General features: G+C 46.0%; 1 protein-coding gene across 1 annotated transcript in view; it reads right to left on the minus strand.

Moving 5' to 3' along the window:
- Positions 1-6983: 6983 nt before the first annotated feature.
- The window catches only part of EIF1AD (eukaryotic translation initiation factor 1A domain containing), a 31963-nt gene continuing 19630 nt past the window's right edge, over positions 6984-19316 (minus strand). Inside the window, exons 5-6 of the mRNA XM_040328838.1 lie at positions 10514-10564; positions 6984-7632 (exon numbers count right to left, since the gene is read on the minus strand). Coding sequence (XP_040184772.1) covers positions 7446-7632; positions 10514-10564 — 238 coding nt within the window. The 3' untranslated portion in view covers positions 6984-7445. The remainder of the gene's footprint in view (positions 7633-10513; positions 10565-19316) is intronic.

Genomic DNA, 19316 nt, shown 5'->3' on the forward strand with positions numbered 1-19316 from the left:
TTGATTCTGAACTCAACATGTTAGTTGAGAGCTGATCACATTGGCCTCTGTACAATGTAGGAGACGGGCCGACTCCTGTTATTGTGTGAAGGTGTCCTGTGTTTACACTTATAATGTATAAGCTACTGTGTGAAGCTCGGTGATAACAAGTCTCACCTGTAGTAAAGTCATGATGGGCACAATGTCACATTGACTACTTTAAGGGATTAGTTAATTAGCACATGTTAATTAGGTTTCTGGTTACAAGTATATTGTTAGAATAATATGAGCAGTTTCTCCAGTCCTCAAGGCACACCAACAAGTCGTGTTTTCAGGCTTTACCATTATTTTGCACAGGTGATCTGATCAGTTTCACTGCTTTAATAATTACCACAGCCATTTCATCTGAAGGAAATCCTGAAAACATGACCTGTTGGGGTGCCTATTGTGATCTCTGTGGTTGGCCCTCATGCCATGTTATAACTGACCAATCACAGCGAACCTGTGCCATTTGATAGCTGTGATCAATCACAGCTATCACAATAGTACACAAGGACAGATGAATGGATGCCATTCACAATGTAAAATGATTGTTTACGCAATGATCATCACTGTAATAAGCAATCATAGTGTAAATAAACAATACAACCTGATCACCTCCCCAGAGAAGTAATGTTGCTGCTCTGATGACAGTATGTACAAAAAAAAAAATGGTCAAGAAGAGAAAAAAAAACAAAAAAAACATATACTGTCAGTGCCCCCGATTACTGCCACACCAGTCATATAATGACACTACTGCTCTGGTGACAGTATGTAAAATAACAATTTTATTGAATATCTTATAAAAATATTTATTTATTTTTGTGACAAAAAAATAGGATTTTTTGTACTCACCGTAAAATCCTTTTCTCTGACGTCCATGGACGGACACAGCTCCTTAAGTCTTGACAAGTGGGTTATGTTCCTGTTTACAGGAGAGGACTAGGCAGAAACATGTTAAATGGTTAAATACATGTTAAATTAACAGAGTTGAACAGCCCCACCCAGGGGGCGGTCCCTCCAGACATAACCCTCCTCACTGCAGCATGCAGCCTCAGTTCGTAACAAGCAGTACAAACCTAAAAAGGAGGGGTGGGAGCTGTGTCCGTCCATGGACGTCAGAGAAAAGGATTTTACGGTGAGTACAAAAAATCCTATTTTCTCTTATCGTCCATAGACGGACACAGCTCCTTAAGTCTTGACAAGTGGGACGTCCCCAAGCAGTGTCAAAACGAGGGGTGGGAAATATATCAGTAAAACCAATTTTAACTTCACCCCAAAACAAGCAGAGCTCCTCAAACGGAGGAGATGCAACCTCAAATGGCCGCCTGCAAACGCTAGCGGGCGAAAGCATGATATGATGCACTCACAGCAACCAGGAAATTTTGAAAAACAAAAACGTGAACGGACGACCATGTCGCCGCCCTGCACACCTGGGACACCAAACGTATGAAGTCGGAAAAAACCCAGGAAGCACCAGGTGCCCTGGTCGAAAGTGCCGCGACCGGAAAAAAGGGGGGCCCGCCCCCTAAGAGCATAGGCCTGTATGACGGTCTGTCAGATCCACCGAGACAGGGTGGTCGAAGAGACCGCCAGGCCCTTTGTGGACCAGACACTGACACAAAAGAGGGTCAGATCTCCAAAACTGAGCCGTAGCAGGTAGATACACCCGCAAAGCGCGTACCACGCCAGAAGTATGAAAAGCAACCTCCGTAGGATGCGCCGGCCGAGGGCAAAAAGGATGGACGGAACAATGCCCATATTCAGGCGAAAGTCCGAGATCACCTTTGGAAGAAGGGAAGGTCGCGGGCGCACCACCACCTAATCCTTATGGAGTATCAAGCATGGCGGCTTGCAAGACAAGCCCACCAGCTCAGAGACCCCTCTAACGGAAGAAAAGGGCCACCTTCCGAGATAGTGTTAAGAGAAAATCTCTCTGAAGTTTCCAAAGGGAAAGCTCCTGAGGAACCAAGAGCACCAGAGTCAAAACTCATTGGGGAAGAGATGGGCCAAGAGGGGAAAGAATATGACAAACCCCCTGCACAAAGAGGTACCCACCAGGGAACGGGCCCCAAAGGGCCACTGAAAGAACACAGCCAAGGCTGAACTCTGTCCCCAAACGGTGCTTAAAAGTAATTTGAGATCCACACCAAGCTGTAAAAAAAAAACAGCAGGACCCTGGCCATCGAATACGTTCGTGGACGTCACTTCATCTCTTCACACCAAGAGATGTAGGTCTGCCAGGTGTGACTGTAGATTCTCCTGGAAGAAGACTACCATGCCCTCAACATGGTTGAGATGACCAAGTCAGACAGACCCCGGTCTCTTAAAGTCTGGCTACCAATAGCCATATTGAGTAAGTTAGTGACTGTACAACAGAAGGAAGTATGGAACCTCGAGACAGAAGGACCTCTCGCCCTGGCGACGGCCAGGGTACCTCCGTTATGAAGCGCCTGAAAACGGCGTACCAATGACGCCAATGTCAATCTGGAGTGATTAGGAACATCCGGATCCCCTCAGCCTCCACTCTATGGAGCACCTGAGGAATCAGCACAAATGGAGGAACGGTATAAGGCCGCTGATACAGACCCCCACAGGGTCACCAGCGCAACTTACGCGTCAGTACCAGAGCACTGGACCTGGTCACTACTTCGACACCCTTGCAGTGGAGACGAGCGGCCAGGAGATCCACGAGTGGAAAAAAACCAAGGCGAGCCCGGGCCACGTAACAACACAGATCTTCCTGGGCTTGAACCCAGAGGCAACTGCCTGCAGGGCAGGCAGTCTACCGCTGAGCCATAATCTCGCCTGCCCTGTGAGACTCACTTCCTGCAAGGGAGCTGAAACACCCCCGGGCACAGAAAACCAGTCACCCTGGTCCAGCATCAGGTGACTCCAGTAGCCCGCCTGCTGGCATACCCATGGTAGACCGAAGCCACGGTCGTGGTGTTGTTGGCTAGTACCTTGCAACTGCCTCGAACACGAGGAGAATCAAAGCCTGATCAACCAAATAGTGGGACAAAGACCGGTAGACAGGGTCCACAGCACCCAGGCGGCCTCCCACCTAGGTACTAACCAGGCCCGACCCTGGGTAGCCACCAAGATCAGAAGAGAGCAGGCACACTCAGGAAGTTGTGGCCGTAGGTCCATGCAAATCCAGCGACTCTGGGCCGACTGGACCCCCCCAGGGGTCCCCACAATCCGTGAGGCCTGCGTCCGTCGTAAACAACGACCACTGGAAGGATGGAACAACTTCCCGGGCCGAAGATCCGGGGATCTCCGTCCCAACTCAGAAGACTCCGACTAGGTGGCGCACCTGAATCTGGCGATTACAGAGACAAGAAATTTCTTACCACCTGGACAGTATTACCTGGAAAGCCCAAGTGTGGAACTGGGCATACAGTACCACCTCGAAGAAGGCTACCCACAGGTCCCGGACCAGCATGCACCCGGAGAGAAGACCGATAGCATGATGCTAATACCCTCACTGCAGACTGAAGAGTCTGCAATTTCTCCAGGGGAAGAAGGAACTTCGCTCCCTTTGAGTCGGACTCAGGACCGGCTCCAAATGTTTAGCACCCACCCGAGACTTCGGGGGGTCTGAATGGCTATAAACGGCTCCATTAGGTCTGAGACAGAAGCTGCCCTCAGAAGAAGGTCGTTCAAGAAGCCCACGAGGCAAAACCTCACTGTCCCAACAAAGTTAGGATAATTGCAAGCTCCTAGGCGAAAACCCTCTGTGCCAACGCCAGATTAAGAGGGAGGGCCACAGACTGACAGAAGCCCTCCCCCATCACGGAGCACAGAAAATTCTGTGACATATGCAAAACGGGACATGCATGTATGCGTCCCTGCGGGACTTGCAAGTCCCGCACTGTTCTCAGGCAGAACGACAAGCCGGGCGAGGAATAAACGAGAAAAGAACTCTGTTCTATGGATAGGCGTAAACCCTATCTAGGACTCTGAAGAGACCACCTCGCAGATACAGGTAGCAGCCCCATGGTGGGTCTAATGGATTCGATCCTATGACCTTGTGCACCGAAGTGCAGGTGGCTTACCACTGCACCATGCAGGACTGCCCCCCATCAGTCAGAGCAGGGAGATTCACTGAATTGTGAACCTGTAAGCCGCCCCCCCACACCTAGAGCAGGGAGGGAAGACGACTGCATATGGCGTTTACGCACCCAGGGACAATTTAGTCCTCCAGCTGAGCCCTTGTCGGCCCCGTACTAATACATACACAAAGTTTGCATGTATATTATTGAAGTGTTTGCACACGTCTTTGGAGGGTGGGAGGAAACCGGAGTACCCGGAGGAAACCCACGCAGACACAGAGAGCGACAAAGTAAGCTCCAGCTAGATTGGTGTCAGTGTCCGGAATTCGGACCAATGACTCTTGCTGACAAGTAATGGAATTAACCACTACACCACCGCATACCATCTCTGAAACAGAAGCCCTGGATAACAAGGGCACAGCATTCAAAGAAGCATCACAGACCTATATGAGGCCCTGGACCAACGGGTCCGCTAGCCTAATATCCTTGGTACAGAGACGGTGCTCCTCCACTGTCTGGTGCAAAATGCTCACTCAGAAATTGACTGAGACTCCAGAGTAGTAGCCACAATAGGCCGCAAGACGGACCCCAGCATGGTAAACATGACAAGGGCCAGTACCTCGGATCTTCTAACAGCCAGATCCATACAAGCGGGGACTCTTGTAATAGGGAGAGTGGTCAGCTATACATAACACCCGGAGGATCCCCTGAAAGGGCTCTCCTCAAAAGAGCACTGAACCGCCAGGCGGTGAGGGACTACCTCAGCGGCTTTTCTCATTCCGCATCTTAGAAATTATCAAAGAAGGGCAAGAAGGAGAGAACCTACACAGAGCGGTCTGATTTGTGATCCAAAAAAAAAGACTGAGCCCTCGGCGGAAACACAGCTGCACTATACAGCTTAAGAGAGTCCCTTACAGCAGTGAGAAGCGCACCCATAAATGCCTTATCCTGCTTTTTTTTTTTTTACTACCCAGGTACCTGGTCCATGGCTTCATAGCAGAAAAAACAAAAGTACCCCCCTGAGGGTGGGACTTTAAAAGGTGACACACAAAAGAAGAGTCATATAAACCATAGACAAAAAGATAAAACACACATTTAGTCACAAATTCAATAATACGGAGCATTCCCCAGGGGATAACAGAGGGAGGGGGCACTCTTTTAACCCCCGCCCGTCCGCATTCCGCCCCCAGCCTGGCCCAAAAGTGTCCAGGGCTAACAAAGAAGTCTCTGTGGAGATCCCAGGTGCTAACACCTGCCGCTGAGCATGTTGGGGAAGGACCAGATACTGACTCCAAATATAAAAGACATTTACATGTGTATGTAATACCTGTCTTAACATAAAAACTGACGCTCCCAGGGCCCTATACAGGGCATCTTACCCACTTGCTGCGCTGACCCGGGGAGTTAAAAACTTATCCCAATATAAGTCTGTTAGCCAGGGGACTCACCTCAGGAGGAGACTGCCCAGCGCTGCCGACCGCTCTCATCACACAGCGTGTGGAGAGGAAATAAACCATGAAGGAACTACGGCGTCTGCAGGGACCTGTGTGCGCCGTAGATACAGCATTAGGGGACAAAACTGCACAAAGATGGCCGCCCGCTGCACATGGCGCGGCTACGACAAAATGGCCGCCAATGGGAGTTTTCAATGTAATTGAAAACCTCCCAAAAAATGGCGCCAGCGTCGGCCAAATGCCACCTTTTAAACAGGGAAAGCCTCCTAGAGCCTTTACAGTGAAAACCCCCACAGGAAAAACCCTGTATGCCAGATAACACAGCCCTCTCAGGAAAGCCCCCCCCCCCCCCGGACAGTGTGCCTTAGCAATGCAGCAAGGGAAAGGAGCAGGGAAGGGAGGAGTGCTCCTCCACTGTCAGGGCACCTCCGAACCCCAGGAATGCCCAGCCGTACCAACCCACCGAAGTAGGAGGGACTGTACTTACCCGTCCGAGCGAGGACTCGCTGACGCATTCCTGACAGACCTACAACCGCAATGGAGGTAGCTGTCGGCCCGGTCCACTGTGATTGAGGCAACACCACAGCCCAGTCATATGTGGACCTCGGAGCAAAGCTCACGGCCACCTCAGGAGTCATGAGGTATGGCGTGGCAGACCAAGCCTCTTTGCATAGGTGTGTCCACGCTTGCTGGTCGGACTGAGTAGACTACAAGGATCTATAATATCCAGCCTGTCACTCAGCCGACAGTTGAAAGAAGATTCTTCAAGAAAAAGTGAAAATAAAATAAGATAGAATAAAATAAAATTTCTCCTCAGGGCGCTGGGCCCAAAGGGAGCCATACGTCCTTCTCCTTTGCTAGGCAGAACGAAACTGAGGCTGCATGCTGCAGTGAGGAGGGTTATGTCTGGAGGGACCGCCCCCTGGGCGGGGCTGTTCAACTCTGTTAATTTAACATGTATTTAACCATTTAACATGTTTCTGCCTAGTCCTCTCCTGTAAACAGGAACATAACCCACTTGTCAAGACTTAAGGAGCTGTGTCCGTCCATGGACGATAAGAGAAAAATATATATAACACACCTCACCATGCCTCTTAAATTTGTTGGGTTGTATACTTGCAAAATGTTTTTTGGGGGGGTATTTGTACTATCCTGACATTTTAGGGGCCTCAAGAAGTGAGATAGGCCATCAGTGTGTGTGTATATATATATATATATATATATATATATATATATATATATATATATATATATATATATATACACACATATATACACATATATATATATATATATATATATATATATATATATATATATATATATATATATATATATATATATATACACACACACACATACACACACACACACCATAGTTTGTAAACTATAACTTTCACACGAAATAAATCTACACAGATTTTGCAAATTTTTACCAAAGAAATGTAGCACAATATATTTTGGCATGAATTTATGACGATAGATTTATTTGCAAAAACAGAAACCAAGGAAAAAAAGGGGTGCTTTTTTTTTCAAATTCTTATTTTTTTTGTTTATATGTCAAAAACAAATCCAGTGTTGAATAAATACCACCAAAAGAAAACTAAAAAAAAAGTTAAAAACTTTCATTTGGGTAAAGTGTGACGATGCTGAAATCTGGGGGCAGGGGGTGAAAGTGTCCAGTATTGAAGTGATTAAGGAATGTACGAGAACAAAAAGTTAATTTCTGATCTAACCTACTGTTTCACAGTCTGATCTCAAAGCAAGATCATTCAAAGTTTGATCATAGAAAAAAGTCCACATTTGGTATTATTCCAAAACAGCTCGGCCCTTTAAGTCCATATCCTTTATAGGCACTAAATCAGGTTAAAGTCATGTCTGAAAATTTCGGCATTCTTTCAACAAAAAGCATCACACATTATTTTTCCGCTTTTTCCTCCTCATGTTCACTTTCTTCATCACTATCGGATGATTCCTCTTCACTCTCCTCGTACTGGACACGGTTAGTGTTGACAAACAGATCACTGTCATCTTCTGAGTCTTCATCTGTGTCTTCTGCTCCTGACTTCTCCCCAGCTATAGATTCTGCAGCCCCTTCTTTGTTGCTATAGTATAGAAGATATTTGATACTTTATATATGCATTACATTTCATTCATTTTAATTTAATTGTTAAAATGCCATTTTATTATTTGGCTTGTGAATGAGTAATGCCCTGTACACACGATCAGGCTTTTACCCGGCCCAACTCACATCGGAATTCCATCGGAGTAAAAGAGAACATGTTCTCCATCTAAAGTCCGATAGAGCATACATACGGTCAGAATTTCCGATGAAAAAAGTCAGTCAGACTTTTTCCATCGGAAATTGCGATCATGTGTACGGGGCTTTAGTCAAGGACTGCATGCTCCACTGTGTCTCAGCTCAATTTAGTGTAGTGCTATATTATTCAAAGCAAAAGCTTTGTCAACAAAAGGTGTATTTTACTGGGTTATATGACAACATTTTTCCAACCCTTAGAACTTGCACAAGTCTCTAGGTCGGCAGGAACACAGTCACAAACATTTTCCATTAAACAGGAAGTACACCAAGGAGGCTCTCATCCCCCCCCCCCCCCCTATCCTCTGCCTTAGATCTGTGCAGGAGGGATTGAGGCAAAATAGCAGAAATGTGAACATGTAAGTAACGCAACATTCTCACATGGTAGGTCAGGAAATTGTTTTTAGAATTTAGGAGAAGATATCTTAAGATACAGTGAGGGAAAAAGGTATTTGATCCCCTGCCGATTTTGTAAATTTGCCCACTGACAAAGAAATATTTAGGCTATAATTTTATTTTAACAGTGAGAGACAGAATAAAAAAAAAAAAAAAAAAAAAAAACAGAAAATGCATTTAAAAAAAGTTATAATTTTAATGAGTGAAATAAGTATTTCACCCCTTTGCAAAACATGACTTAGTACAGCAAAACCCTTGTTGGCAGTCACAAAGGTCAGACATTTCTTGTAGTTGGCCACCAGGTTTGCACACATCTCAGGAGGGATTTTGTCCCACTCCTCTTTGCAGATCCTCTCCAAGTCATTGGAGCCATAGGCACCATTCCTCCTCCTCCAAACACATTGAGTTGATACCAAAGAGCTTGATTTTGGTCTCATCTGACCACCCGCCACTTTCAGACAGTTCTCCTCTGAATCATTCAGATGTTCATTAGGAAACTTCAGACGGGCCTGTACAATTAAACTTCATGAGGCGATATCTTGCATTGAACCCCAGACAGAGGGAGATTGGCAATTATTTTGTGTTTCTTCCATTTGCGTATAATTGCACCAACTGTTTGGCGATGGTCCTGTAGCCAATTCCAGCCTTGTGTCCTTGTGTAACCTTGGACAGCTCTTTGGTAGGAAGGAAGGAAGGAAGGAAGGAAGAAAAGGAAGAAAAGGAAGAAAGAAAGAAAGAAAGAAAGAAAGAAAGAAAGAAAGAAAGAAAGAAAGAAAGAAAGAAAGAAAGAAAGAAAGAAAGAAAGAAAGAAAGAAAGAAAGAAAGAAAGAAAGAAAGAAGAAAGAAAGGAAGGAAGGAAGGAAGGAAGGAAGGAAGGAAGGAAGGAAGGAAGGAAGGAAGGAAGGAAGGAAGGAAGATCCTAATCTCAGCTTGTTACCTGTATAGAAGACACCTTGGAGCCAGAAATCTCGCTGATTGATAGGGGGATCAAATACGTATCAAAATGCAAATCACTTTAGAACTTATTTTTTAAATGCATTTTTCTGGATATTTTTGTTGTTTTTCTGTCTCTCACTGTTAAAATAAACCTACCATTAAAATTAGAGGGAAAAAAAAAAAAAGTACCGCTCCAAAGCCTGCGACCTATGCAGTGCTACCGTCCTGTAGCACCAACAGGTGCAGACTGAGCTGATCCATGGAAAAAAGAAATGATCCTGGACTACCGCACTCTGAGGCCGGGTACACACGAACAAACATGTACGGTGAAACCGGTCCGTCGGACCGTTTTCACCGTACATGCCTGCCAGAGGGCTTCTGTACGATGGTTGTACACACCATCGTACAGAAGTCCGCGCGTAAACAATACGCGGGGCTTTCCGCGTCGTCGCCGCGACGATGACGCGGCGACGACGCGGAGACGTGGGCGGGCCTGCCATTTAAAGGCTTCCACGCATGCGTCGAAGTCATTCGACACATGCGAGGGACGGCGGGCGCCTGGACATGTACGGTAGGTCTGTACTGACGACCGTACATGTCCGAGCGGGCAGGATTCCAGCGGACGGTTTTAAAACACGTCCACAAATATTTGCCCGCTGGGAAAAGGCCCGGCGGGCAAATGTTTGCTGGAATTCGGCCCGCTCGCGCCTACACACAACCGAACATGTATGCTGAAACTGGCCCGCGGACCAGTTTCAGCATACATGTTTGGTCGTGTGTACGGGGCCTGATAGGCAATTTATTGAAACAAAATAAACAAAGGATAAAATCCAAAGCTGTATGACATCCAAAAATTCATGCAACACTGCAATTAAGTAGGAAGTGGACGCAGGGGACAAAAGGCTAACATGTTTCACATCATGGATAGATGCTTAGTCATAGCTCATGACTAAGCATCTATCCATGATGTGAAACATGTTAGCCTTTTGATTGCAGTGTTGCGTGAATTTTTGGATGTCATACAGCTTTGGATTTTATTTCAATAAATCGCCTATCAGAGTGCGGCAGTCCAGGGTCATTTCTTTTTTCCATTAAAATTATAGACTGATAATTTTCTTGTCAGTGGGCAAACATACAAAATCAGCAGGGGTTCAAATACTTTTTTCTCTCACTGTAGTAATTCACAAAAAAAGAAAAGAAAACACAACATCAAAAATTGAGTTTCAGATGCAAGGCACAAACAGCACATTCCTAGGAGATCTGGCTGCCAATATGGGTCTATCAGTAACCATGTATGTCCCCATCAATATATTATTTACAATCAAAACACATCTCACCTCTCTTTGTCTGTGGCAACTTTTTCAGTTTCTTTACTGAATGCAGCTGGCCTAAAAATTAAAACAAATATATAAAATTTAGTAAATTGTAAGCGTGAGGTTTAAAAAAAATTGCCAGATAGCGATATTTAACATAGATTCACTTGAAAATTAAAAAAAGTGAGTTCTGTGCAAACACTCGCAAATTTAGCATTGGCTTTCATGTAAACACTGAGCTTGGGTCTACCCCCTATTCATGAATGAGGCCATACATAATATTAAAATACTACAGGGACGTTTGAGAGGCAACAAGGCAGGCTGAGACCTAACTTAGAGAACAGGTTTTGACTTTGATAAATCGTCAGCAGTTTAGATCTCTGGATCTACCGATAGTGGTGACATGCGATTTTCACTGAGGTAACGTTCTCTTTATATGTTAAGTTTGAATCTGTGACTTGTATACTTTAACATGTTCTTTTCTGTGCTCGAGTAAAGCAACAAGTTAACATAACTGTCAGGCCCCTCCTGCACATATTCACCTTCCTTGGTTCCCCCACCCCCAGCAAAGTAAAGCATCAATACTTTTGGATATGGGTAGATGGAAAACTTTGTTCCCTTCCTCCCCAAATGCAGCCATTTACCAGGTACCCGTTCCGTCACATTGGACAGGAAGAGATTCCCTTTTCCTGGATAAGCTCTGACCAAAGTATCTCGAATCTTATGCCAGGCTTTTTCTCTTTTTTTTTTATTAGTTTTACAAGAGACAGAAAACAAAACAGCAGCCGGCCAGTATTTACTGGGCCAAACAAGGCCCAACATGGCCCATTACACAGGTACAATCAGTGACCTCTATCTAACATAGACAGAGCCTGACTAACAATTTAACAAACCAAGAACACCTCCCCCCCCGCTCAGCACTCCCTCCCCAGCAATATTCGGAACCTTATGCACCCCACAACCCCTCCTGCTCGGATTCTGCAGTAGGACCTCTATGTGTCCAACTCATCTACACAACATAAAGCAAAGTACCTCACAGTCAGCCAGTCCCCAATTAAAGACATCAACCCAGAGTCAAATCCGAGTTATACCATGCCCGCCACACCTTATCAAACTTCCCTCCGCACCCCCTCGATAAGTACGTTGACTTGTAATATGGCATCATAGAATTAACTAAGCCCTTCCAGAAACCCAAAGTAGGGGCCCCCAGTCTGCGCCACCGTAATAATATGGCCTTTCTTGCATAGAATAGAAGTATATTGAGTAGACGGGACCACATCCTCGACCAGCCCCAAGAGGCACACCCTAACCGTCACTAAAATTTCCGATACACAAGATGTAACCTCTGTCCAAAAAATGGAGATCAGAGGGCAGCTCCAAAAGATATGTTCCGCAGCCGCTGGAGCAAATGTAAATCTCCAGCACTCTGCCTGTACTGCCGGATAAATAGACGCCAGCCTAGCAGGTGTATAATAAATCCTATGGAGGAATTTAAAATGGATAAGTCTATCCCTAGCCGACACCAGGTGCCGGGTGCGCCCACATGTCATCCCAATCCTCCCCCTGAATGTCCGGGACCTCCGCCTCCCACCGCTCAGGCTTTTTCTCTTTGCTCTCTGGGTGAATGGACTAGTTGTGGGAGCAACGAAGGTATGTATAAAGCAGAAAAACCAACACTACACACCGGACTTCAAAACCACTCAATGAATGATAATCTATCCGGAGCTCAGGGGATCAAATCTCAATCCAAACAACTTATTCTAGTAGCACCACCTTAAGAGAGCTACCAGGCAAAAATCATATTTTAATCACTTCAATACAGGGCATTTTCACCCCCTTCCTGCCCAGGCCAATTTTTAGTTTTCTGCACTGTCGCACTTTGAATGACAATTGCGTGGTCGTGCATCATGGTTCCCAAACAAAATTTACGTCCTTTTTTCCCACAAATAGAGCTTTCGTTTGGTGGCATTTGATCACCTCTGCGGTTTTTATTTTTTGCGCTATAAACAAAAAAAGAAGAGCGACAATTTTGAAAAAAAATAAAATATCTTTTACTTTTTGATTTAATAAATATCACAATTTTTCTTCCTCAGTTTAGGCCGATACGTATTCTTCTACATATTTTTGGTAAAAAAAACAACTCCACTGATTACTGTGTAAATGTGACTGTCAGGGAAGGGGTTAACACTAGGGGGCGCTGAAAGGGTTAAATATGTTCCCTGGAAGTGATTCTAACTGTAGAGGGAGGGGGGACTCACAATGTGTGTTCCCAGTACAGAGGAACACAGATCAGTCTCCTCACCTCTGACAGGACATGGATCTGTGTGTTTACACACACACACACACACACACACACACAGATCCATGGTCCTGCCGTAATTGCGGGCAATCACGGGTGCCCAGCGGACATCGCGGCCGCCGGGCACCGTGTCCCCAGCAATGTGACGGGCTTGTGTGCGCGCCCCCCCGGACGTTATATGTTGTCCGCCCGGAGGTACAAGAGGTTCCTGCGGACGTCATATTCGTATACGCCGGGCAGGAAGTGGTTAAAAATACTGAAACAAAACCTTATGAAATTCTCAGTAAATCTGAACATACAAATAAACCATCACTTATCCTTATACAAGAAAAAATACATTTAAAGCACAGCAAGTACAGTGGATATTGAAGAGAATCACCCCCTTTAACCACCTCAATACTGGGCACTTTCACCCCCTTCCTGCCCAGGCCATTTTTTCAGCTTTCAGCTCTGTCACACTTTGAACAACAATTGCGCAGTCATGCAACACTGTACCTAAATGAAATTATTTTTTGCGCTATAAACAAAAGAGCGACAATTTTGAAAAAAAGTGCTATATTTTTTACTTTTTGCTATAATAAATATCCCCCAAAAATATATTATATGATAAAAAAAAAACACATTTTTTCCTCAGCTTTGGCAGATACATATTCTTTTACATATTTTTGGTAAAAAAAAAAAAAGCTGCAATAAGCGTATATTGATTGGTTTGCGCAAACGTTATAGCGTCTACAAAATAGGGGATAGATTTATAGCTTTTTTTTTTTACTAGTAATGGCGTGACTGCAATATTGTGGCGGACACATCAGACACTATTTTGGGACCATTCACGTTTATTCAGCGAACAGTGCTATAAATATGCACCGATTACTGTGTAAATGTGACTGGCAGGACAGGAAAGGGATTAGAGGGGGTGATCAAGAGGTTAAATGTGTACCCTAGTGATTCTAACTGTAGGGGGAGGGGACTGACTGGGGGAGGTGACCGATCGGTGTCCCTATGTACAAGGGACACACCATCGGTTTTCTCTCCCTGACAGGACGTGGATCTCTGTTTAGACAGATCCACAGTCCTGCTCAGTTACTGGGCAATTGCGGGCGCCTGGCAGACATTGCGGCCGCCGGGCACGCACATCGGGTTCCCAGTGACGTGGCGGGGGCGCGCACACCCCATGGTGGCTTGGTAAAGGCGAGGACGTCATACGACGTCCTCCCAGAACGAGAGGCTTATCGTTGTTTGTTGCTTTTCAGCCTGAAATGAAGACAGACACCGTTTTTTTTTATCCAGCTGGAATTACTAGTGCAACTTATAAAACATCCAAGTGACAGATAGCACATGAAAATGCCAGGAAAAATTTAAATTCACAGTTGGAAAAAGGATCACCGCTCTTATGTCAGTATTTTAATGGACCACGTTATACTTTTTATTTTGCAATATTTGCTCACTCTTTACAGAACTGCTCAAGTTCAGTTAAAGCGGTTCTAAAAAGGTTGAAGGTTTATCTTGGTGCATTGTATGCATTAAGATAAAAAAAAAAAAAAAAAGAAACACACAACATTCTGTGTGCAGCAGCCCGACTCTCCCTCCTGATTTAAAGAAAGAAAAGTGCAGCGCTAAGCATTATCTGAAATGAATCAGACAATGTGTAGTAAATAATCAAAAGCACATGTTCCATGTAAGGAATCCTGTGTTAATTAACATCAAACCAAACTATTCAAGGAATAGTGTGGGATGGTGATGTATATAAAATAAATGTAATACCGCAGGAGACCACTGGAGGGGATCTCAATATAGGTAAAACAAAATATATAGATAGGTCACACACACAAGGATGATAGTATGAATATAGCACGTTACCAAATGTGTCCAAAGACTTAAAAAAAGCATGTAACCATATTGTGACAAAAAGAAAATCACAAGTGATAATAAGTAATACAAGTCCAACAAGTGATATGTCATAAATAATAAATGTGCATGTGCAATAACTCCTAGAGTCCAATAATGAAAGAAGGGGAGATTCCTTGAGGAAGGACTGGATTGCAAAAACCATGTGAGGTAGGTCTTTCTCAGATACAGGAATCAGATAACTTGTACAGCCAATGCAGATCTCATCAGCGATCCACAGTGATATCCAAATAGTGAATATAAGGTACTCTTACCAACTGGCGTGGACACACTCGTCAGCGACGGTGTGTCAGACATTCACGAACTCCAGGACAGTAATGAGATCAATAGAAGCGCCTTTTGATGTGCAGACCTTCGATCGTCAGGAGCCGGATAGATCCAATGGTAAAAAATCTTGTGGAAGAGACTCGTAGATGGTCTACGAGTCTACGAATCCAAGAAAAGGATTTTACAGGTAAGCTGTTATAAAAATCCTATTTTCTTTATCGTACATCACGGGACACAGAGAAGCATAGTAATTACTATGTGGGACGTCCTAAAGCAATGCTATGAGGGGAGGGAGACCCCAAGAAATAAGCCGGGCGCCATTAGACATGAGGAATCAGACTGCAGCCCACTGCGCCCAAAGGCGCTCTCCTCATTCTTTCTTATGTCCAATTGATAAAATTTAGTGAAAGTATGGACAGACGACCATGTCGCGGCCTTGCAGACTTGAGCCATGGAGGCTTGATGATGCACTGCCCAGGAAGTACCCACCGCTCTAGTGGAATGTGCTTTAACCTTAAACGGGGGAACCTTTCCCCTCAAGCCATAGGCTTGAGTAATGACCTGCCGAATCCATTTGGAGATAGTGGACTTCGACGCTGCCTGCCCACATCTGGGACCTTCTGGCAGGATAAACAATGTATCAGTTTTCCGGACCTGAGCAGTAGCCTTAAGATAGATCTTAACTGCTCTTAATACGTCTAGCGTATGCAAAGACTTCTCCCTTGCCGAACTAGGTTCTGAGAAAAAAGACGGGAGAACAAGATCCTGATTCAAATGAAATTTTGAAACAACTTTACGTAGGAAAGCCGGGTGGGGCCGTAGGACCACTCTATCCTTATGGAATATAAGGTACGGTTCCTTACAAGACAAGGCCGCCAACTCCGAAACCCTCCTAGCGGAGGTTATGGCTACCAAAAATATCACCTTCCTGGTCAGAAGGACCAAAGGAATATGAGCCAAGGGCTCAAATGGTTGTTTCTGTAAGACAGAAAGGACCAGATTCAGATCCCATGGACACAAGGGAATCTTGACTGGTGGACTAAGCCGGATCACCCCTTGCAAAAAGGTTTTGATCAGGGAATGTGTAGCTAGTGGCCTTTGGAAAAAAATCGATAAGGCCGAGATCTGGCCCTTAATGGTGCTTAGGGCCAACTTCATGTCTGCCCCTAACTGCAGAAACTCCAGAATTCTGCCAATGAGATACCTCCGGGGATGCCAACCCCTGGTCTCGCACCAGGCCACATAAGATTTCCAAACTCGGTAATAGATAAGTCTGGATGCCGGTTTTCTGGCATTAATCAAAGTAGATGCCACCGCATTAGAGAGACCCCTTTTCTTTAAGATATGGGACTCAATAGCCAAACCGTCAAATTGAGAGACGGTAAGGAAGGATGGAATACTGGCCCCTGGGACAATAGGTCCGGCCAAAGCGGAAGGGACCACGGTTGCCCCACGGACATCCTTACAATGTCCGCGAACCAGGCCCTTCTGGGCCACGCTGGAGCCACCAGAATCACTGGTCTTCCTTCCGACTTTACCCTGCGAAGAAGGCGGGGTAATAATTGCAGCGGAGGAAACGCATACATTAGGGAGAACTGGTCCCATGGGAATACCAGTGCATCCGTGCCGTAAGCAAGTGGATCCCTTGTCCGGGACAGAAAGTTGCCCACCCTTGCATTGAACCTCGATGCAAAGAGATCGACATCTGGTGCTCCCCACCTCCGACAAATGCTCTGGAAGATGTCGGGGTGAAGAGTCCATTCCCCCGGAAGCACCTGTTGGCGGCTTAGGTAGTCTGCTCGCCAATTGTCTATTCCCGGAATGAACACTGCAGATATGCATGGGACATATTTCTCTGCCCAGGTCAGGATTCGATTCACCTCTCTTTGGGCTGCACGACTTCTTGTGCCCCCCCTGGTGATTTATGTATGCCACGGCAGTGACATTGTCTGATTGAACCCTGACCGGAAGACCCTTCAACCTGTCTGACCAAGCTGACAGGGCTAGATAGACTGCTCGAATTTCCAGCAGATTTATGGGTAGAGACCTCTCGGAGGCTGACCATTTCCCCTGGAGAGACAAACCTCCCAGGACTGCACCCCAGCCTAGCAGACTGGCGTCCGTGGTCACAACCTGCCATGTCACGGGAACAAAGGACTTCCCCTTTAGCAGGTTCCGGGGAACCAGCCACCAACAAAGGCTCTGCCGGACTAACCGGGAGAGAGACATAGGGAGATCCAAGGCTTGAACCTTTTTGTTCCAAGCGGACAGAATGGCATGTTGAAGCTCCCTTGAGTGGAACTGCTACCATCTTTCCCAGTAACCTCATACAGAGGCGAATGGGAGGCTGACGCTTTGCTTTGACTAGTTGAACTAGTTCTCTTAAAGCCTCGAACTTCCTTTGGGGCAGGAAGACCCTTTTTAGCTTTGTGTCTATGAGTAGACCCAAATATTCGAGCCTTTGCACAGGCATTAAGGCTGACTTTTCCAGGTTGAGAACCCAACCCATGGATTCCAGAAATTTTACGGTTCTGTGTACCGCTGAGTTTAGATTGGCCACTGACCGGTCTACCCCCAATAGGTCGTCTAGATAGGCTACTATGGATATGCCTTGAGACCTTAGATAGGCCAACAGTGGAGCCAATTCGCTCAACTCCAGCTTGTAGCCCCCGGAGACCGTAGAGAGGACCCACCTGTCTTGGATCCTGTCTAGCCAAGCCTCCGCAAACAGCTGAAGCCTTCCCCCCACCCGGCTGAGTGGGGGAGAACCTTCATAATGCTGACTTAGATGCTGGCTTGGCCTGTGGCTTACGGTTCCAAGGCTTTTTGGAAGCCTGAGGCTGGCCCTGTGGCTTCCCACCTGCATTGAATCGTCCAGGAGGCCGTCGGAACTGCCTGGTACCGGAAGTACTAGGGATAGGAGAGGAGGATCTCTTAAAGGAGGGGTGACCCCTAAACCTTTTCTTTACTGGCAACAGTGTACTTTTGCCACTGGAAATTTTCTGAATATAAGCATCCAGATCTTCCCCCAAACAAACGCTCTCCATGAAAGGGAAACCCCGCCAGTAATTTTTTACACGGGGCTTCAGCAGACCAGTTCTTCAGCCAGAGTAATCTGCGCATATGAACTAGCGAGAGAGTGAGACGTGAGGACTGCTGAATGGAGTCCTTGATAGCATCTATGGCAAAACATAATGCTCTGGGAAACTCAGCCAAATTCTGGGCCTGTTGTGCCGGCAATTCCTTTAAGACCCCCTTAAACTGGTCCTTCAAGGCCTGGCAAATCCCAATAGCCGCAATTGCAGGCTGGGTTATTCCTCTAGCCGAAGCAAAAGAGGTTTTTAATAATGTCTCTAATCTCTTGTCTGTCGGATCTTTGAATACCAGAACGTTGTCTACTGGACAGGTCAAAGATTTGTTTACGCAGGGCACAGCTGTGTCAACCTTGGGGATGCCCCATTTTTTAGTGAATTGTTCCTCCATGGGGTATAAAACCGAAAACTTCTTAGGAGGAAGAAAATATCTATCTGGATGTTCCCAATCCTTGTAGATAAGTCCTTCCAGCAGGGGGTGAACCGGGAAGGAATAATTAGCTTGAGGAGCTTTTAAGGAGCCTAAAGATGAGACTGCACTTGAAGCTGGCTCTGAAAGTGGCAACTTGAAGGCCGAACGGACCATCTCAGTGAGGGACTGGACCAACAATTTTTCGGATTGTGACGCCGAAAAGGGTTCTCCCAAAGTGGAATCCTCAGAGTCCACTACTTCCAACTGACCTTCTGCCAGATCTCCAGAGGGTAAATCAACCTCTTCTGAGGATGCATGCCCCAAATCGAGGGACTCCTCAGAGGGAGAGGGGGACCTTGTGCGTTTTTCCCTTGAGAGAGAGGATGCAATCAAGGTCGCTAATCTCTGCTCCAGACCCCCCATAGCTGAGGCCAGAGCCTCCTGTGTCACAAAAACTGGAGCAGGTGGGACAAGGGCAGAACAGGCATCTGACAGCCCTGATGGTTCACCCTGGGCCTCCTCCAATTTATCAGGAGCAGCCGCAGGAGCATGCCCGAGATCCTCTGAGCCAGATGGCGATCCCTTTGCTTTTTTGCTTCTAGTCCCTGAGCCTTTAGCCATGATAAAGCTGAGGTACTCACAATAGTTGCAACTACTTGCGAACCTATAGACCAGCACTGACGCTGCTATTTGATGGTTGGCAAGGTGCAGAGCCCACTATGCGTCTTAAGCAGATGTCACTGTCCACCACCAGTACCAAATACTGAAAGTATGTGCACAAGATCTCTGTGTCCACCGTCAGCCAGAACCAGTTAGGTGGACTGGAGCATATAAGGACTAGGTGTAATCACC

This window comes from Rana temporaria, chromosome 11, assembly GCF_905171775.1.
Source record: "Rana temporaria chromosome 11, aRanTem1.1, whole genome shotgun sequence".
NCBI classification, from domain to species: domain Eukaryota; kingdom Metazoa; phylum Chordata; class Amphibia; order Anura; family Ranidae; genus Rana; species Rana temporaria.